We start from the raw sequence: 20,339 nt of genomic DNA, 5'->3' as shown, positions 1-20,339 counted from the left end.
CTTATGGCAAGGTGTTCCTAAGACCTGTGAGAGAAACCACCTGAAGATGTGCTGCGCTGAGCCCTCCCTGTGATCAGTGGAGGGAGACGAAAGAGTCTATGGTTGTGTCTAGCCAGAGCACCAAGGCAACAGTAGATGGGAGCAAAATTCCAATAGAAGGTGTGTGTGTGTGTGTGTGTGTGTGTGTGTAGTGAGGAGTTGAGAGGGAAGGGAACATCTAGAGTTCTCTGCTGACTCATGTAAGCCCCCACTGCCTCATGCACCGGCTGCCATGCCTTCCAAGCCACTGTGGACTGTAGCCCCCCTGAACTGTGAGCCAGGATATATCTCTCTTTCCATTACATTACAGCAATCACAGTATCTGGAGGAGGACACAAGTAAAGGATCTTGAGGGCAGTGACTGTCTTGGCAGGACTGAAGATGTGCTAATGGGAGGCATTGCCCAATTAGACCTTTGGAGACAGCGAACCCTGTAGAATTGAAACTCCCCACCCTCACCCGGAAGTCTCTTACTGGGGAAGGAAAAGGCAGGAGCCCTGCTCCCAGCCAGAGGAGGAGCTTGTCTCCTGGGAAAAGATTCCATCTGGTGCTGACAACCTGCAGGACCCACCTAGGTCCAATAACAATGGGCCCATGGTGGGAAAGACCACACTTGACTGGCACTGCCTGGCTATGCATACTTTTTACCCTTTATTTCAACCTGAATCTTATGTTAGGACCCCAAAGACAGACCTAGGGGTGTCTTTCTGTTTGTTCCCCTTCAAGGTGGCCATATCGACTAAATCTCCTTTTTCTGCTTTTCATTACTTCTTGTCTGTTTACTGGCCTATTGAAGACAGGTGGCCACCACAGCCAGAACCCGACCCTAGGGACTCCAGGACGGCTGCCGGTTTCTAGTTTCCGTGTCTCTTCTGAGAGAGATTCCGACCCATGCTGACTCACACGCCTGAACAAGAGAGAAGGTTCCTCACCCTGCTTTTTCATTTGAATTTCTTGCCTCTCTATGGGCCAAGATCACCTTAAAATGTTGCGACTTGTGACTATAGTATCTGCATTGAGATAATCTTCCAGTTAGGATCCAGGATACCTGGGGAGCTTCAGAGAGCCCTGCCTTTTCTAGAAGCTTCCTCCTACACAGCTGGGGAAGATCTCTACATCTCTCCTTAGGTCAGCCCCCAAGGGGCAAGGATGGTGGCAGGGTGGGCTGTAGACAAGCTGGCGGAAGGTCGCTCTCCCCTGGCTGTGCTCTTTGAACAGATCACTTAGTTGCCTGCAGGGGGCGGCGGGGGGGACAGGGGACACGGACTCCCCTCCCGCAGCTGTAAAACAGGAATTAAGAACGTCTCCCCTACAAGGTCTTTTTGAAGGGTAAATGTCACACTGGAAAGCACTTGGTTTATGGAAACCACACACTGATTACAGCAGCCAGCAGCATCCGAGTTGCTCCTCCGTGCCAGGCGACTTGCAAAACTCTATTCAACAACACTTCCTTTCCCTGGGGGCACCTGCACAGTATCCGAAGGGATGGGCTTGTGTGTATCAACAGACAGTCAGGACGTTGTGTGAGAAGGGTGGCATTTGAAGCGTGCCCAGAAAACTGGGATGGCCGTGTGACTATTTCTGGAGGGTCAGGTCCCTACTGCCTGCAGACACCTCCTTGCTCCTTCGGAAGCTCCATCATCTCATCGGGTCCTCTTTGACACATTTGGGTTTGCCATGCATTGGGATCAGGTCTGTATCTGTTGGCGTGGCTCTGGGGACCTTGTGTAATAATGCAGCTAGCTCTGGATAAGTCCACTTGGTTTCTTCACTCTTTTTTTTTTTTTTTTTTTTTTTTTTTTGAGACAGGGTCTCTCTGTGTAGCCTTGGCTGTCCCGGATGCGCTTTGTAGGCCAGGCTGGCCTCGAACTCACAGCGATCCTCCTGCCTCTGCCTTCCGAGTGCTGGGATTGAAGGCGTGTGCCACCACGCCCGGCTTGGTTTCTTCCCTTCTTGCACTGCCTGCTCCACCCACACTGAATTGATTTCCATTCCCCTCTGGCTACGCACGCACCTGCTTGTGCCTGGACCCATTTTCTGGTGGCACCCCTCAGGACTTCTCTAGCGTGCTTGCGCTGTGACCTTTGTTGATGCCGCCGCACTGAGGGCATCATGCCTAGGCTTGTGCTGCCAGCCTTGGGGTAGAAGCAATCAGGGTCATGCTTCTGGCAAGTTCTATCTTGCTCTACTTGATTTCTGATTGTCCTTCCGGTGGCTTTGTCATGAAGGAGGAAGACTGGCTGGGTGATGATGGGGACAAGGGACAGTGATCTCCTCTGGCCACAGAGGGTTAGTAGACTCCTAGGACCATGGTTATCTGTGAAGATGGGGACAGGAGACCGCAGGGCCTGGAGAGCAGAGCAAACATGCAGAAGTGACCTAGCCTAGGCACTCTGTCCTCAAGTCAGGACACTTCCAGCCATTGTGAACAGTGAGTACAAGATGCCATTCTCCGCAGCCAATCAGCATCAAGGTCTTGTCAGGGTTACTGGGTCATAAATCTGGCTACAAGCGCCTGCAGCCTTCTGTGTGCAAGGACCCAAAGCGGGCACTGGGGAGGCTGAGGCTCAGCAGCACGGGAGGGGTCATCCCCAGCCTTGGGGGACTTGGGCGACTTCACGAGAAAGTGACACCTGACCTTGAGCTTGAGGGGCTGGGAAGGGTTGCACGGCTGGGACGCCATTTCAGGTGAAGTGACCATAGGACCAGAGAAGCAAGCCTGAGGCAGCAGCAGCGACAAGAGGGAGCGTGGTCGGGTGAGGGAGAGAGCAGAGAGCCTTGCTGTTGAGAGCGGTGCCTCTGGGACGGGGAGGCAGTTCTGAGGGACAGAGGGAGCGAAGTGACCAGGCTTGCCCCGCGAGAGGCTCCCACGGCAGTGGGTAGAGTGGAAAGACAGAAGCATCTTTAGTATTGTTTGCTCGTGGTTACCTGGGCCTCCTCATAAGTAGCGGAGAGGTCAAGAGAGCTATGGTGAACCCCCCAGAAATGCCGGGTAGACCCCACAGTACAGCACCAAAGGACAGGAAGTGCCAGTAAACACGTCTCCCCACTGTGGTGCTGGGCCTTGTGGGGGGTAAGAAGGAACTGTGCCACTGAGCTGCACCACCAGCTCCCTGGTAAATATTGCATTTTGTTTGCGACAGGGTCTCTTTCATACAGTTCCATACAGCCAAGGATGACCTGAGCTCCTCCTCATCCTCCTGCCTCCAGCTTCCTAGTTCCAGGATTACAGGCGTATGCTGCCAGACCCAGGTTTGACCCAGGGCCTCATACATGCTGGCCAAACACTCTACCAACGGAGTAATACCCCCAGATGCCAGTGAAAACACTTTTTGAGAGAATAAACAGAAGCCGGGCGCCGTGGCGCATGCCTTTAATCCCAACACTCCAGAGGCAAGGCAGGTGGATCGCTGTGAGTTCGAGGCCAGCCTTTTGAGAGAATAAACAGAAAAAAACAATCTGTGACCAGCCAGGAGTTTGCAATTAGGGGCCTGTGGATTTGGAGCTGTGAGCGTGTTAAGTAAGGCGCGGAGTCCCCACATGTGGGCAGGGGACCCTGGGGGTGAGTCAGTGTCTCGCCTTGGGAACATCTACTGGTGTTATCTGAAAGGCTCTAGCTCTTTGACTACCACCCTGCCTTCTTAGAATTTACGTTTGGGCCTGAAGAGATGGCCCAGCAGTGAGGAGCACTTACTACTCTTGCAGATGCCCTAGGTTGATTGCTAGGACCCACATGGTGGCTTACAACCATCTATAACTCCAAATCCAGGAGATATGGTACATTCTTCCAGCATCTGTGGGCACTAGGCACAAACACAGCACACTTACATACATAAAATAAAAATAAATAAACATTTAAGAAAATTATGTGCCAGGTGGCATCCCAGGACTGTAAGGGGCCTTGGAGTTGGGGTCTTGTTCCTTTTGTAGGTGAGAAGCACTGGTGGAATTTCTCTGGGTGTCATGGTTGAGGGAGCTAAACAGCCTCCTCTGGTGCGATGCTCCCTCTCGGCTGCTCCAGAGTGTCTAGAGCCCAGATGTCCAGGCCACCAGCTTCTGGCCCTGTCCTGCCGGGCCAGGCTGGAGCTGAACTGAACTTGCCTTGCACTCAGCCTTATTTTTCGCCCTTGTCGCCCCTCGCAGATTGATAAGTACCTGTATGCCATGCGGCTCTCTGACGAAGTTCTGATAGATATCCTGACGCGCTTTAAGAAAGAAATGAAGAATGGCCTCTCCCGAGATTACAATCCGACAGCCTCGGTCAAGATGTTGCCAACCTTTGTGCGGTCCATTCCTGATGGCTCAGGTGAGTGTCTGCGAGGTCAGGCTCCGTGGGCTGGACATCCTGGGAAACCATCCTTCCAATGGGTGTGTTTGGTCATTTGGTCCTTTTCACTCCTTCACCATTCAGTCCATCTGTTCTCCAATTGAGCTATCTGCCATCTCGCCACCCACCTGGCTGTTCTCGCGTTGATCCATCTTTTCCCTCCATCCTTCCATCCACTCACCTACTTACTCACCCATCTGTCCTCTCATTGGTCTCCCTACTCACTCCTCCTTTCTCTCCACCCACCCATTTGCCCATCCATTCCCTCCTTCTCCCTCTATCCATACATCAACCCGTTGGTCGTATGTCTTCTGGGCGTTTACCATGTGCCAGGGCACCAGTGACACCACTTTGGACAATGCTGAACCTGCTCTCCTGGGCAGGGCTACGTGGCATTTTGAAAGTGTCACATTTAGGGTTTGCAGGGGCTGTGTGGATTATTTTTACATCTCTAGAGGAAACCAAGGGTTCATTGTAGGAAAATCACAAGCGCTAGGACAGTCTTCCCTTTGGTGGCCCAGATAAGCAGCACGCCTAGTGGCCAGGTTAGTCTTGGACTCAGAGGTGGGACATTCAGTTCCCCACTTGGACAAATGTGAAGGTAGCCCCAAGATATCTCCTCCCAGACTACAGTCTTGTGGCTCCTGCCTGCTGCAGGGAGTTGGTGGACTCCCTGAGGACTGACAGCGCTGCTCTCCCGGGAACTGGCATCTGCTCTTCACTGGCCAAGTGGAAGCTGGGTGACCACGGCCTCATTTGTTCAGTGGCAGCCATTTTGCCCAGGCAATTCTCAGTTAGCTGCTAGTTTGCATGAGTGGATGCTGAAGCCACCATAGCACTGGGATGGGGTTTACCTACACTCTGCTGCAAGGGGAGCTATGTCACTGGAAGTCAAGTTTCTTTTTGAGTTCACTCCTATGAGTGTGGCCTCCACACTTCCAAGATTGCTTTCCTGCTCTGGAGGCCCAGATTTTCAGTCTTGTCTGGAGACTTTAAGAGGCAGCTTGTGTGCTGATGTCAGCAAAGCTGCATCTTTTACAGTTGTTTTTCCCAGCAGAGGGTAAGTGTTGGGCTTACTGTGTGTGCAATCTGGCTGGAGCTGGGATAGTCCTGGCCATAGGGATGTCCTCAGTGAGTCTTGGGCTCAGTTACCACTTGTGCTGTTTGTCCTGTTTTGTAGGTGGGATTCACTATGCACACACTGGTGTCTCTATCTCAGATTGAACTGCCTCCACTCGGGACCTTTTGTCTTGTCAAGGGCTAGTTACTCACAGTCCAGGTTTTGAAGTGGTTCTGGCCGGCCTGATGACCCTGGTGGCTGTGCCCTGAGTGTGTCGCGGTGCCTGTGGCTGGGGAAAGGAATCCCTTGTATTCAGTCTCACTTTTTCTTAGTCCTCGATGGACCCACAAAGAATCTCTCCCTTGTATGAGCCGAGTTCAGTGCAGCCTTTCACATTAGTGTGATGAGGAAAGGGAGGGAGTGCCAAGTGGCCTGGGCTTGGGAACTTGGAAGGTCACCTGGTCCTGTGTGACTGTGCAGGAGCCAGGAGTGAGGAGGAGGAGGAGGAGGAGGAGGAGGAGGAGGAGGAGGAGGAGGAGGAGGAAAATGTCTCTGACCTTTATTTCTGAACTTGCATCTCCCACCAACACTCTTCCAGTACCTTTACATCAAGCAGTGCCCCTCCCCACTTTTTTCACCATCCAGTTCCGGGGTTGAGGGTCCCAAAGTGGGACACTAGTAACCTAGCTGTCTCCCTCCTTTAATATGCTTCCGGACAAGGCCGCTCATTTGGGAAAACCCCATTCTCTAGTTCCCCCTTGGAGGCCCAAGGTAGATGCTAAAAGCCCTAAGCAGCCCTGCATGAGAAGGATCTGTTTGCTTTAGTACAGCTGCCTTCCCCCGAATCTGCTTCCGCGGTTCTTTCATCTGGAATCACTCTTTTTTTTTTTCAAAGTCTGAAAACTACATTGTTTTTTGTACAGCATTCCCATCTTTTTTTTTTTCTTTCCTTTCTGTTATTTGCAACTTATAATTAGCCCAGTGGCATCTTTTTCTTCGTTAATGATTCATCAAGTAATGGCGAGTCTCAAAGTCAATGGTATCTTTAAAGTGTGATGAGTCACACAGCTATGCACCCCTGTTAGGACATAGCTGCAGGGTTTGAGGAATCTGAGCCAGCAGCCTGGGCCCTAGGCGTCCTTTGTCCCTTCCTTGTTTCCCCTGGTGCTGATGAGATCAAGTGTTGGGGCCTCTGAGGAGCATGGCTCAGTATTGATAGCAAAAAGAGGAGAGGAGAAGGTGCCGACAAAGACTTCAGAACCAGTCCTTGTCATTTGTCCTAAGGGATGCCTGCCATATTGGGTTAGGGCCCACACTGGTGACCTTTTGATCACAAAGACCCTATTCCCACATAGGCTCCCACTCACAGGTGGCAGCACTGACCCCTGGACACAAACATTCAAAACGCCATGAACCTGTGTGGGTTTTTCCTCCCAAAGATAGGTTTGTCTGTAGGTCAGTCTGACTATCTGTCTATCTATCTGTCTGTCTATCTATCTATCTATCTATCTATCTATCTATCTATCTATCTATCTATCCAGGGTCTCACTGTGTAGCCTCAGCTGATCTGGAACTTGTTATGTAGACCAGGCTGGCCTTGAACTCACAAGATCCGCTTAACCTCTGCCTCCAGAGCTGGGATTGAAGGTGAGAGCCAGCACATGCTCTTTCCTTTCCTTTTTGAGAGAGTGTCTGAGACAGCACTTGCTGCCTCGGAAGCTGTATCTGAGGGTGACTTGAAGTCCGGGTGGCAATGCGGGTCCCCAGCTTTCCCAGCTGGTTCTGGTTCTGGGGTGGGGTCGGGTTTAGGATGAAGATCGCCGTGGGGGCTGGCTGGCCTGTAGCTCACTTCCTAGAGCAGGGCACTTCAGGAAGGCGCCTTCTGTTTGTCTTGTATTGCAACGCAGGCTGGGGCGCAGAGGCACCTGCCCCCCCCCCCCCCACGTGTTTGCTTTCCATTATATTCTGGTAATAATGACCATCATTAGACGTGCATGAGATGCGGGGGCCCTTCAGAGCTCTGCTTAATGAGCCTTCTCTTGAAGCCTGCCTCCCTCCCTGCAGTACGGTGGGGAATGCCGGGAGGGGTTAGAGTTGGAGGCCCCTGGAGTGGGAAGGCAGATCTGTAACTAAAGATACAAAGAAGTAGCTGGAAGGCGGCCCGCTGCTGGTGCAGGAAGCTGAGCCTTGAAGTAGGAGGAGATCAAAAGAAATAAAATCCAAGCCAGTGGAGAGGTCTCCAGCACCCTCACTCACACTAATGACCTTGGAGATATTACCTCAGCCTCAGGCTCTGTTGCCTCCCCTGTAAAATGGGTATGAGGGAGTCTGATGACTCATACCTACAATCCCAGCGTTTGGGAAGGCTGAGGCAGGAGAACTGCCATGAGTTCCTCTGTTTAAAAAAAAAAAAAGCTCAGGGGTGGTAGCAGAGGCAGGTGGATCTCTGAGTTCAAGGCTAGCTTGGTCTACAGAGCGAGTTCCAGGACAGCAAGGGCTGCATGGAGAAACCCTGTCTTAAAAAACAAAACAGCGAAAAGAGGGCCAGGAGTGGTGGCGCACACCTTTAATCCTAGCACTTGGGAGGCAGAGGCAGCTGGATCGCTGTGAGTTCGAGGCCAGCCTGGTCTATAAAGCGAATCTTGGACAGCCAAGGCTACACAGAGAAACCTTGTCTCGAAAAACATAAAAACAAACAAAAAAAAAAGAAGAAGAAAGAAGGAGGAGGAGGAGGAAAAGGAAGAGGAGGAGGAGGAGGAGGAAGAAGAGGAGGAGGAGGAGGAGGAAGAGGAGGAGGAGGAGGAGGAGGAAGAAGAAGAAGAAGAAGAAGAAGAAGAAATTGATTGAACCAAATAAATAATGAACACAAAATGGAGGGCACGATTTGACTGCTTCGTAAAAGGCAGGCTTCGGGGGCAGGGCCTTGGAGCCTGTAGGGCACTGTAAGAAGTATAGTTAGTCCTGTTGGCATCGCGCTTATGCCCTGTAGTTAATCAGGAGGGCCTTTCTAAGCAGCCTTCCCAGCTACAGGACCCTGTCATGGGGCAGTGTAAGCCCAACCCCTGGAAGTGGGTTGAAGGTGGTTTTAGAGGCGGCTGGTATTGCTGGTGTTGTGGAAGGAGAGGAAGAGAGGGGAAACATAGCCAACAGCCTCTCATCTCCACCCCTCCCAACTGGCCACAGAGGCCAGGTGAGTCTGAAATGGGCCTGTCAGTGCTCCGGAGTCTGAGTGGAGGCAGGAAGATCAGAAGTTCAAGGTCATCTTCAGCTGCAGAGCAAGTTCAAGGCAACTGTGCTGCGTGTCACTTTGTCATAGGCGAGCGGGGAGTGGAGGATGGATGGATGGATAAGTAGGTAGGTAGGTAGACAGACGGACAGAGAGGCAGGCAGGCAGGCTGGTGCATGCCTATAATCAGCTACTTAAGAGGCTTAGGCACGAGGATACTGAATCTGAGCTAAGGAAATGCCAGGCATCCAGCAGAGCTTACCAAATGCCCTGTGGCACTTACCTGAAGTCATTTCTCTTTGTCCCTGGCCTGGCAGAGTATGAGAGTAAACAGACCTTGTGAGTGACCTAGGTGGTACCAGCTGAACCAGCTCAAACCACTCCAGCTGTCTGCTGTCTCCAGCTGAACAGGGCAAGCAGGTGAAATCGCCCTGTTTCCAGCTTGCTTACCATTTATTTACCTAGTTGAAGAAGACATTAAAAACAAACAAACAAACAAGTGAGCATCAAATATGTGAGAAGGAAGGGTTCCCCTTGGCCAATGGTAGGAGTGGCTTGCTTGGAGCGTCCTTCACTATAAGCTGTGGCTTGGACTTAAAATTTTTTCCCAGCATTCCCTGGGCTGTCAAAGTGATTTTCAAATAGGTGTGGTGACCTCTTTTTCCTCAGCCACCACACAACATACCTCAGATGGAGTCGGGGGACACCACAGTTAGGTAGGATCCTGCTTCAAGAGAGACCCCTTGGCTCTCAGCAGCCACCTGTGAGGTACCTCACAAATCCACCACTGTCATCCAGTTTGTTTTTTTAACTCTGTCCTGGCTGTGTCACTGTCATCCTTTCTGCTCTCGGCTGAGTTGCCTGGAACCTTCCTGACCTGAGCCAAAGACTGAGTGGAGATGGGGGTGAGAGCAGGACAGGGTGGGGTGGGCCAGCCCAGGGTGCTTGGCTTCTTCTTAGCCACTGCTGGTGCTTCAGTGGCAGGAAACCTACTTTGTTTTATTCATTTCTATATGAGACCCAGTTGACAACTAAGAATTTTCCCAATGATAACAGTTTATAATGATTCAAATATAAGTATATATTCACTGTATAAAAGAGAATGTTATATTTTGGTAGGAAAGAAGAATTACTTCAAAAATAAAAATAAAGCTGGGTATGGGGAAAGCCAGGCATGGTGGTGCATGCCTCTAATCCCAGCACTTGGGGAGGCAGAGGCAGGCGATCGCTATGAGTTTGAGGCCAGCCTGGTCTACAAAGCCAAGGATACACAGAGAAACCCTAACTAAAAAACAAAACAGAACAAAAGCTGGGTATGGTGGTACACAGATTTAATCCCAGCACTCAGGAGGCAGAGGCAGGTGGATCCCTGTCTTTAAGGCCAGTTTGGCCTACATAAAGAGTTCTGGGCCAGCCAGGTTTACACAATAGGACCCTGTTTCAAAACAAAACAGAGGAAACCCCAAAACAAATAAATACACAGGGAGACAGAGACATACTTTCGTGGTCAGTTGATTTCTGGCAGGGGTGCCAAGGCTATTGAGTGAGGAAAAAGGAGTCTCTTTGGGCAGCGGTGCGAGGACCCTGAGTGTCCACAAAGACCCGAGTTGTATCCTTACTTATCACCACACACAAGACGTTAGCTCCCAGTGGATCAAACACCTAAGTGTTTGAGTGCTTGGTTCCCCAGTTGGTGGAACTGTTTAGAAAGGATTAGTAGGGTGTGGCCTTGTTGGAGGAGGCGTGTCACTGTGGGTGGGCTTTGATGTTTCAAAAGCCCCAGTCTTCTCTCTGTCTGCTGCCTAGGGATGAGATATAAAACTCTCCAGTGCCATGCCTGTGTGCTTCCTGCTCTGATGACTAACCCTCTAAAACTGTAAGGAAGCCCCAGTTAAATGCTTTCTTTTCTAAGAGCTGCCTTAGTCATGGTGTCTCTTCACAGCAGTAGATCAGTAACTAAGGCAACCTCAGGCAAGCTAAGCAAGAGCTCCACTATTAAGTCTCATCCCTGGCCTTGCATTAGTCAGTCAATCAATCAATCAATTAGTTAATGCATAACATTCCTGTGAGTCTTTTTGCTCCTGGTATCTTGTTGAAGCCATCTCTCTCGTTTCCTTTGCTGCATTCAAAAGATGGCCCCAGTGCTAAGTTTCACACTTGGTATGTCTTGCCAGAGCAATGAGGGGGAAAAAAAAAAAGAAAAAGAAAAAACCAACAAAGAGTAACTGGAGCTTTGGGCAAGCAGTAATTGGCATCTGAGCCAACATGGAGGGAACCCCGGGGCATTGGATGGACCTCAGCTCAGGCTTTCCCCGTGCTGAGATACTGTGCAAGCTGGATGTGGCGACACTCACCTTTAATCCCTGCAGTTAGGAAGCTCAGGCGGGAGGATCAGGAGACTGAGGTGATCTTCAGCTATCTAGTGATGTTGAGGCTAGCCTGGGCTATATGTGAGACACCACCCCCCCAACCCCTCAACAAAATAAAAAAGCCAATATTGTGTGGTCTTTATTTATAGGTAGCAGTGCAGAAGGTGGGATCGAGCTCTGTGGCTCATTCAGTGCCTCTTCGTCCGGGGCCAGGCAAGGGGAGCGTGCTTTCTACCTAAGATGCTATACGGGGACAGATAGGGCCAGATCCAGAGGGTGGGTACCGCCTGTGGCCTTCTCACGCTTGACTCTGACACCTGTTTTCTCCCTCGTCAGAAAAGGGGGATTTCATTGCCCTGGACCTAGGCGGCTCTTCCTTTCGAATCCTGCGAGTGCAGGTGAACCACGAGAAGAACCAGAATGTCTACATGGAGTCCGAGGTCTATGACACCCCAGAGAGCATCGTTCATGGCAGTGGAAGCCAGGTGGGTCCTTCCTTGCCCTCCTCATCCCGCTCCAGCAAGCGAGGATCCCTTGGAGCACCTGCAGGGGCCAGGACTTCTGAAAGCTGGTGTCCTGGGCCCTGGCAGGCCTGTCATAAGAGTGTCGACTGTAAAGAGCTCCCAGGGGAGCGATGAGGCAGCTGTTTGGGTCTAGGTTGTGCCTGAAGAGGCGTACACATCTGGCTGCGGCGTAGCGGTGGTGGTGGTGGGGTGTGTGTGTGTGTGTGTGAAGGCTGTGGGGAGGGAAGCCCCTTGGCATTGTCTCAAGAGCCTTTGTTCCCAAAGGATCCTGGGTTGCAACCTCAGCACAGGCTTAGCCCACCCTGTGGTTAGGAACGCCCCTCTCTCAGGCCACCGGCTTCTTCACCCACTCACCGGAGGCCAGGCCCTGTGCAGTGGCTGTCAGATGGGCAGATCTGGAGCTCTGTACTCTGACACAATGGTGTGCACACGCCCTTGGCACAGCAAACAAAGACCACAGACTTACTTTGCTTTGGAACTGGCCTTCCGTCTTCACACTCACACGTGAAGCTTCTCCTCCTGCCCCTGGCCCTTGAGCAAGGGTCATCCTTCCCAACCAAAGGAGAGGACCTGTTTTGTGATGTGTGGTGGATCCCAATCTCCCCAGGACCCTGGAACTAAGAGGTCCAGGCAGTACCTTCAGGTTTTGTTTGCTTGTTTGTTTGTTTTTTAATCTCTGGGTTTCCCTCAGCCTGTCACATGGGGTGCTCCATTACTCTTAGGGAGGAACATCCCGCATGTGCGCCCACCCACACTCCATGCGGGGGCCAATCATGGTCTTGGTGCTGTCGAAAGCTTGCCAGATTTCTGCTGGGGAAGGTGTAGGTTCATGGTGAGGTTTCTCGAATTCTCTAGAGAAAGCAGTGCTTCCGGAGTGGACCGTGAGGTTGAGGCCCAGAGGCCTTTTCTGTAGGATTCTACCTGGTGCCTACGTTACTGTGGGTGAGAGTTGGAGCACCCTACCCAGATAATCGCCAACCCTGGCCTCGAAGTCTGCTCCTTGGATTCAGAGTTCTTTCCCAAGACAGCACAGTGAGCCCGGAAGGAAGGACGCCGTGTCCGGAGTGGGCAAAGCCACCTTCCGGCTAGCCACGGAGGCAGGCGAGCCACTCGTTAGGTGCCTCTCCCTTGGGTCTTGTAGGAGCAGGACTTGTCTAGGGGTGCCTCTCTCCCGGGGTGCATCTTCTCCACCTCTGTCCCCAGTTTCCCTGCTTATTCCCAGGATCATTTTGCTTCCGGCCGTTTGTCCCTTCGCCCCTAAGTCATGTAAAAAGACGATGGTGGGGGTGATGTTTATTTGCAAGTAGCTGGTGTATAAGTGCTTTATATGTAGTGACTCTCTTCGTCATCATGGTAACCCCGCGGAGTAGACATTGCTGTGTCCATCTTATACATAGGCAAGGTGTTCAGCAGCTGCACAAATTATGACATTTCTGAGGCGGTCTCACACCGGAAATTACAGTTTCAGCTACTAGAACCTTTTTTTTTTAATTAATTTTTTTTTTACTTATTTATTTTAGAGCAACATTCCACTATGTAGCTCTGGCTGTCCTGTCCTGGAATTCACTTTGAAGACCAGGCCCACCTCAAACTCAGAGAGATCCTCCTGCCTCTGCCTCTCAGCGCTGAGATTAAGGGCGTGCGTTACTACATCCAGCAAAAAATTTAAATGTGTAAATGTGTGGCTTGTGTGAGCGTATGGCACGTGTGTGTAGGTGCCATAAGAGGCCAGGAAGAAGGTACTAGGACCCCAGGAATTGGGGTTACAGGTGTTGGGAGCCTCCTGATATGGTTGCTGCCAACCAAATTTCTGTTCTTTGGAAGAGCAACAAGTGTTTTTTTGTTTTGTTTTGTTTTTGTTATTGTTGTTTTTTCAAGACAGGGTCTCTCTATATAGCCTTGGCTGTCCTGGAACTTGCTCTGTAGACCAGGCTGGCCTCGAGCTCACATTGATCCTCCTGCCTCTGCCTCCCGAGTGCTGGGATTAAAGGCGTGCGCCATCGCCGCCCAGCCTCCAGTTTAGATTTTTAATGATAAGAAAATGTAGTGGTGGACAGGATCTTAGCTCAGGGTGTGAGCAGGGAGGGAAGATGGACAGGGATGAGGTACGAATGTCTGCAGCATTCCGGAGTTAACAGTCGGCTGCTATCGAGTGGCCCGTCTCCTGAGATCCCTGACCCACCTCTTCCATGGAGCTCCGTGGTGACCCAGGTCCTCATGTTACCGTGAAGCTAGCTCAGACGCACAGGCTAAGAACAGTGAAGTCTCCAGGGTCTGAATCTTGTGGGATTCTCACCCTCAGTGATGTGTAGATATCAAACTAAGAGATGAGCACATGCTATGTTCACCCTGTACCCACCCCCCCCCAGTCTCCCTTCCTCCCCCCTCCCCTCAAAAGCCTCCTACAGTTTTAAGCTTTATGATCTCAACAACTACAAGGCAACATTGCTAAAACACGACTCAAGTGACTAGGGAGACACCTCAGCAGTAATCGCTGTTGCCGCACAAATGTGAGGACCTGAGTTCAGATCCCAGCACTCACATAAAAAGCTATGTGCAGCTGTCCAATGGCTGCAACCCCAGGACTCGCAGATCACGGAGACAGAAGCTTGACCTGAGGGTCACCAGCCCAGCCCCAGATTCGATGAGAAGCCTTGTCTCAAGGGGGTAAAGCAGAGAGTGATAGAGTAGGACACTGGATAGTTTCCTCTGGCCTCACTGATGAGCACTGGGACACACGCATTGATACACATACATGTTATGTACAATACACACACACACACACACACACACACACACACACACACACACACACACACATTACTTAAACAGTTTTTAGAATTTTGAATAGTAATTAAAGGTTTTTTGGTTTTGGTTTTGTTTTGTTTTCCATTATTTGTCCTGTTAGTTAGTTAGTGCGACTGAGTCTATAGTGTGTGTGTGTGTGTGTGTGTGTGTGTGTTGTGCAAGTTGTGTGTGGGTGCTCATAAACGTGTGAGAGCGCAAGTGTAGAAGTCGGAGGGTGATGTCAAGCAGTGATCTTTCTCCAACACTCTCTACATTGTTTGTGTGAGACAGATTTGGGTTCATTGAACCCGAAGCTCACTGGCTGGCTGGCTAGGAAGCTGCTCCTGTCTCTTCTCTTCGCCACCAGCACCGGGGCTGCAGGATGCTACCTCGCCTGGCTGCTGTTCATCCGCACCTGGGTCTCCAGACTCAGGTCCCATGCCGGCATGGAAGGCACTTTGCCAACTAAACCATCTCCCCACCCCTTAAAAAATTTACTTTTCTTTGGTGTATGTGCGTGTGTTTCTGTGTAGGCACACACATGTCACAGTGTGCATATGTGGAGGCCAGCCGACAGCTTGTGAGGATTGGGTCTTGCCTTCCACGGTGTGGGTCCCAAGTGTTGAACTCAGGCTGTCAGGCTCAGTGGGAAGCGTGGACCTGCTGAGCCATCTCGTTGGCGGAGAAATGTGTCTTTGTTTATTTACTTTAGCTCAGGCTTGCCTGGACCTTGCAATATAGTCTAGACTGACCTCAAATTCCTCATTCTGTCTCTGCCTCCTGAGTATGAGATTATAAGCATGAGTTATTACACCCAGCTTCTGTGTATATTTTAAAAAATAGTGAGCATGTTGTCAGGAAGATGGTAGGATTTATTTATTCATCCATTTGCTTATCTTGTGGCACTGGGGATTGAGTCTAGGGCCGTGGGGATACAAGAGAAGTGCTCCATCACTGAGCTACCTCCCAAGTGCATTTCTTTTTACTTTAGAAGACAGGGCCTCTCTTAAGATGCCTAGGTTGGCCTGGAACTCACTGTAGCTCAGGCTGGCCTGAGACTCTGGATCTTCCTCCCTCAGCTAAGGCCTAAGGTCATAGGTGTGCATCAGTATCCTCCCAGGGCGGCTTGGCCTGCTCAGCCGCTGTGGCGGGGATGCGTCCGGCTATCTGTGGGTTACTGGTGTGGTCCTATTGCTGCAGCCAGCCACTTGCGACCCCACACCCCGCCCGCCCTTCCTTCTGCTCACTTACAGCAGGAGTGCCTGGCGCCCCAGGTGCAGATGGCATAAGGCTGGAGGACTGACTTAGTCATGGGTTTGTACCCATCTGAAGTAGGTCACAGGAAGCTTAGCCTGGTTTCTCCAGGGAGGATGGTCACGTGTCGACTCAGTCAAAGATACTGCTGCAGCATAGCCCAAGTAATAGTGACTCAGGACCGAGTCAGAGCAGACTGGGTGTCCCCCTAGCCCCAGCAGTGAGTCAGGTCCCCTCTAAAGCTGGGTCAAGGTGACTATGGTTTGGCACTTTGACACCGTCCTCTTCTGGACTCTGAGCTCTGTGGCTGTGTTCCCAAAGGCACACCACTGTCATCAGTATGCAGGCAGAAGCCAGAAGACAGGCTTCTGGTTCTTTCTAGTGGTTTCCTGCAGTGTGTATATACCTGAGTCAGAGCCAGCAAGCATGCATGGCAGTGCCAGATGTACCCTGTGGGCTATTCATAACATGGCGTGTTCACCCAGTAGTACAGTGACGGCCAGAGACAGTTCTTTTTTATTTTTGGCTGCTCTGGAACTCCTTCTATAGACCAGGCTGGCCTCGAACTCACAGTGATCCACCTGCCTCTGCCTCCCAGGTGCTGGGATTAAAGGCGTGCGCCACCACTGCCTGGCAACTTTTGTATTTCTTGGCAGGGTATTATTGGTGAGAGCCCTGTGACCTCCACACCTAGGATCCATGCATTTTAGGGCGTGTTCATTTTTCCTTCAGCAGGTAAAGCGAAACCACAATGCTTTGATGGCTGTTTAGCCATGGAGCTTCCGAAAGATTTCCTAGCATAGACTCTGGAAGAACAATTGATGTTCTCAACCGCTGAGCCATCTCTCCCAGCCATAAGATATACTCTGTCATCTCAAGGAGGTCATTCCTCCTGGACAGCTGATGGAAACCTATGGCCGGTGTGTCATGGAAGACACTCTCTTAATTCTCTGTGTCTCTTAAGTTTCCCTCAATGCCTGGATGACCAGTGTCATGACCTGAGGGGCCATTTCCTTTGGAGGGCTGGAGGTGTTCTGTGAGAGCCACACACATCACGATAGGGAACAGAATCCCCTCCCCCGCCCCCGCCCCCAACTTGACGTCCCTCCTCTGTGCCTTCTAGCTTTTCGATCACGTCGCTGAATGCCTGGGAGACTTCATGGAGAAAAGGAAGATCAAGGACAAGAAATTACCCGTGGGATTCACGTTTTCTTTCCCCTGCCGGCAATCCAAAATAGACGAGGTAAGACGAATATGGTGGTCACGCCCTCACGTTTCCCTTGGCTTATGAGTGGCTCCCAAGCCTCGTGGCTTCTGGAATCGTTTGCAGGGTTGAATGTATCCCAGGCCGCCCTCTGGGTGGTAGCCTAGGGTGACTTTGAACTCATGAGCCTCCCTACCTTTACCTTTGCAGTGCTAGGATTACAGATGTGCACCATCATGCTTGGTGTCTGTGGTCCCAGGGATCGAACCCAGAACCTAGTGCATGCTGGGCAAGCGCTCTCCTGGCTGAGCCATGCCCCCAGCCTATCCTTTAGTTTCAATTACTTTAGTTGACCGGTGTATTTTTAGAGACCAGTTATGGTGCTCGTAGCCACCAGGTAGAAGGAGCCATTGATGGAGCCGTCATAAGTGAGCAAGATGAGACTTGAGAGCTGTGATTCTTCATCGGGGTTGAGGCGTGTGTTAATCCGGAAGCCACATAGCGACTGCGAGTCGGGGCAGGTGCCGTACCTCAGGAATCAGGCTCTTTTCTGCCTCAGGGGAAGCCTTGGATTCCCTCGTTGAAGTCACCAGGTCACTGACTTGCCTCACAACCTTCCTTCTTTACTGTTTGCTCATTCCTGCATCTGTTTGGAAAGGATGCACTCAGCTCCGCCACATGACAACCCTGTGCCTCAGACAGCTGCAAAGCTGTGGAGAAAATAGATGTAGACGATTCCTTTCTCTGTGTGAAGAGACAGAACCTCCCACCCCACCCCCACCCCCGCCACCCGTACACCCATGAATAAACAAACACCAAGAACACTCACAGTTAGCACTGAGGGTCCAATAGGCTGTGTTTGTATATGCAGGGCACAGCTAAAACATAACCCGACATTCTGTGACTTAAGTGCTTTTGAGTCCCGCTTATGGATGGAGAAACTGAGGCTTGCCTGCAGCCCAGGAGGCAGCAGAGCACGTGTTATCACACTAGTCTGCTTTGCTGCAGTACTTGGGCAGCGAGTGTCTTGCACACTTGTAGGCGGTCCCTTTGTTGATGGGGTCTGAGTCGCTGCCTGGGGCTGCTTCTCCTGACGAGGGCGGCTGTATGTACGTGTGGCTTGCGGAATCAGCAGCAAGGGTTTACAGAGCCCAGGAGATCAACCCTTTTGTCTTAGGGTGGAGAGCAGAGGCCTCCATAGGCTGACAGAGATTACGCATGATAGACCCTGGAGCAGTAAACCGGGTCTCACCTTGTGTTATGCGCCCGCTCCCTTGAGTGCCTCTGAGACGTTTCTGTCCCAGATTTTCTTCTTCTGAGATTCAAGTAATCTCATCTAGACACCCGAGATATCTGACAGTTCAACACCTTCAAGGTGATCAGATCAGGTGGGCCTCTCTAGAGTACCTCTCCTCGAAGCTTCGTCATTGTGCTGCGGTAGTGTGGGAGAAAGGTCCCAGGCCCCCAGAAGATACCTAAAACTATAGATCATGCTGAACTATGCACATATATGTTTCCCCCTTTACGTTCACACCTCTGATAAAGTTCAGTTTGTACATTAAGCACATTAACTAAGTCCATAACTAGTGATGGGACAAATCTTAACAGTTTACTATAATAAGAGTCACATGAGGATAGGTTCTCAAAAATCCCAAATTGCTGGGCTGGGATGTGACTTAGTTCAGTGCTTGCGTGCACGCACAAAGCCCTGGGTCTGACCCCCAGCACTACATAAATGGGGTGTGATGGCACATGCCTATAAGCCCACCATAGCCATGACCCAGCACTCAGGGGTGCGGGTGGGGGCAGGGAGATCAGAAGCCCAAAGTCATTCTCAGCTACATAGCCAAAGTGGATCTCATGAGACCCTGTCCCAAAAAGTCAATTACTCTTCAAGACCTGGCAGTTGATCTAATAACCAAAATGGCCACTAAGTGACCAACATGCTGACTAAGTGTTTAATAGGCACCGGGCCAGGCCCTGAGAGAGAGAGAGAGAGTGGCTTGCACGGCTAGCGGATATGACCTGGCTTCCAGAAAGCAGCCTTTGGTGGGAGGAAGATGTGGCAGGAGACACATCCTCCTGGGAGCAGGAGCCTGCAGGATGGAACAAATGTGGGGGTGGGGCATTGTGGGCAGAGGAGGAGCCAAACGTGTGGCTTACCTACCAGCACGGACTCACTCACCGGGGAAGGCTTCAAGGCTGGGACCTCCATTGCCCAAATCTAGGCCAACTCCATCATCCTCAATGTACAAAATGGTCCTCGGAGGAATAAGATAACACCCCACCGGGAAGTGGGCAGGAGCTTGGAGAAAGGACTGAGTCTCTAGCCACCAAGTCTATGTTCTTCCCACAATACCACGTTTGTTTGTCTCATGGGGGTGGGGGTGGGGGGAATGGTGCGAGGGGAAGAAAGCAGCGTCCAGGGTTAGTCATAGCTGCTCCAGAGTGAAGGATCAAAAATTCAACCAGGGTTTACCCACGCCTGACTCTGCATGGCTCTCGGTGTGAGGTCAGGCCCCTCTTTTTGACATTAGCCCTAGGAGGATGGCTGGGTTTGGCAGTCATAAACCCCCACCTGCTGTGTCTATAGCCACTTTCTCCCCCTGAGAAAGAGCAAGCCAAGTAGAACTGTTTTATTTTAAAAGGCGATGTGTATAAACCATTAATAGAAAGTGTAATACAAAAGCTAAGTCCAGACTCAGGCACAGTCCTCGGGAACTTAGCCTTGACAGGGTCTCTCCTGCTTGGTGTTGCTCCACCAACATGCAAACCAAGGTGGACACGTCACTTACAGATGGGAGTGTGAGGTCCCAGAAGGCACAGGTCCCATTAGCCAACAGGATTCCTTCAGCTCCACAGCCCTGGCAAGAATTCTCTTAGCATTTGATTGTCTTATTATTATTATATTTTTTTTCTCAGCTTGTACGCTGAGGCCTGGCTGGAAAGTTAAGGCGAATAGTCAGGTCTTACTGGTTTCTTTTGCTCTTGCTCTCTCTCCCCCATTATTATTATTATTATTATTATTATTATTATTATTATTATTATTATTATTATTTTAGGTGGGGGGCACACGCATGCCACATACTGTAAAGGTTAGAGGACACCTTATGGGGGTTGGTCCTCTCAGCTCGTCAGGGTTGGTGTAAGCACCTTTACCCACTAAGCCATCTTGCTGGCTCCCTGCTTTCCTCATGTTTTCCTCAATGTTTATTTATTTTGTGTTTGTGTGCCTGTGTGCGTGCGCGCACACACAAACACACACACACACACACACACACACACACACACACACACACGACTGTCCCCACAGAGGTCAGAAGAGGGTGTCACATCCTCTAGAACTGGAGTTCTAGGTGTTGGGGAGCCACCCAGCATGGGTGCTGGGAACTGAACTCCGTCCTCTGCTCTTAGCTGCGGAGCCATCTCTCCAGCTCTTTCTGAATGGGGCCTGGCTACAGACTGGGAGCGCTCTTGTTAGTGTCTTGCCACTCACGTTAATCCTATAAAAGCTGGGGATTGTGACACTGTTTTTTCTCCTTCAAGTTC

General features: G+C 51.0%; 1 protein-coding gene across 4 annotated transcripts in view; it reads left to right on the top strand.

Annotated features, from left to right (window-relative positions):
• Positions 1-20,339, top strand: part of HK1 (hexokinase 1) — a 104,870-nt gene that overhangs the window by 56,874 nt on the left and 27,657 nt on the right. For all 4 annotated transcript variants that reach the window (XM_084751934.1, XM_084751935.1, XM_084751933.1 and 1 more), the window contains 3 exons: positions 4,183-4,345; positions 11,358-11,506; positions 16,710-16,829. In XM_084751934.1, the coding sequence (XP_084608060.1) occupies positions 4,183-4,345; positions 11,358-11,506; positions 16,710-16,829 (432 nt within the window). The remainder of the gene's footprint in view (positions 1-4,182; positions 4,346-11,357; positions 11,507-16,709; positions 16,830-20,339) is intronic.

This window comes from Acomys minous (assembly GCF_964271855.1).
Source record: "Acomys minous genome assembly, chromosome: 13".
NCBI classification, from domain to species: domain Eukaryota; kingdom Metazoa; phylum Chordata; class Mammalia; order Rodentia; family Muridae; genus Acomys; species Acomys minous.
Note: the sequence above shows the minus strand (reverse complement) of the source record. Positions and strands in the feature narration are given on the sequence as shown.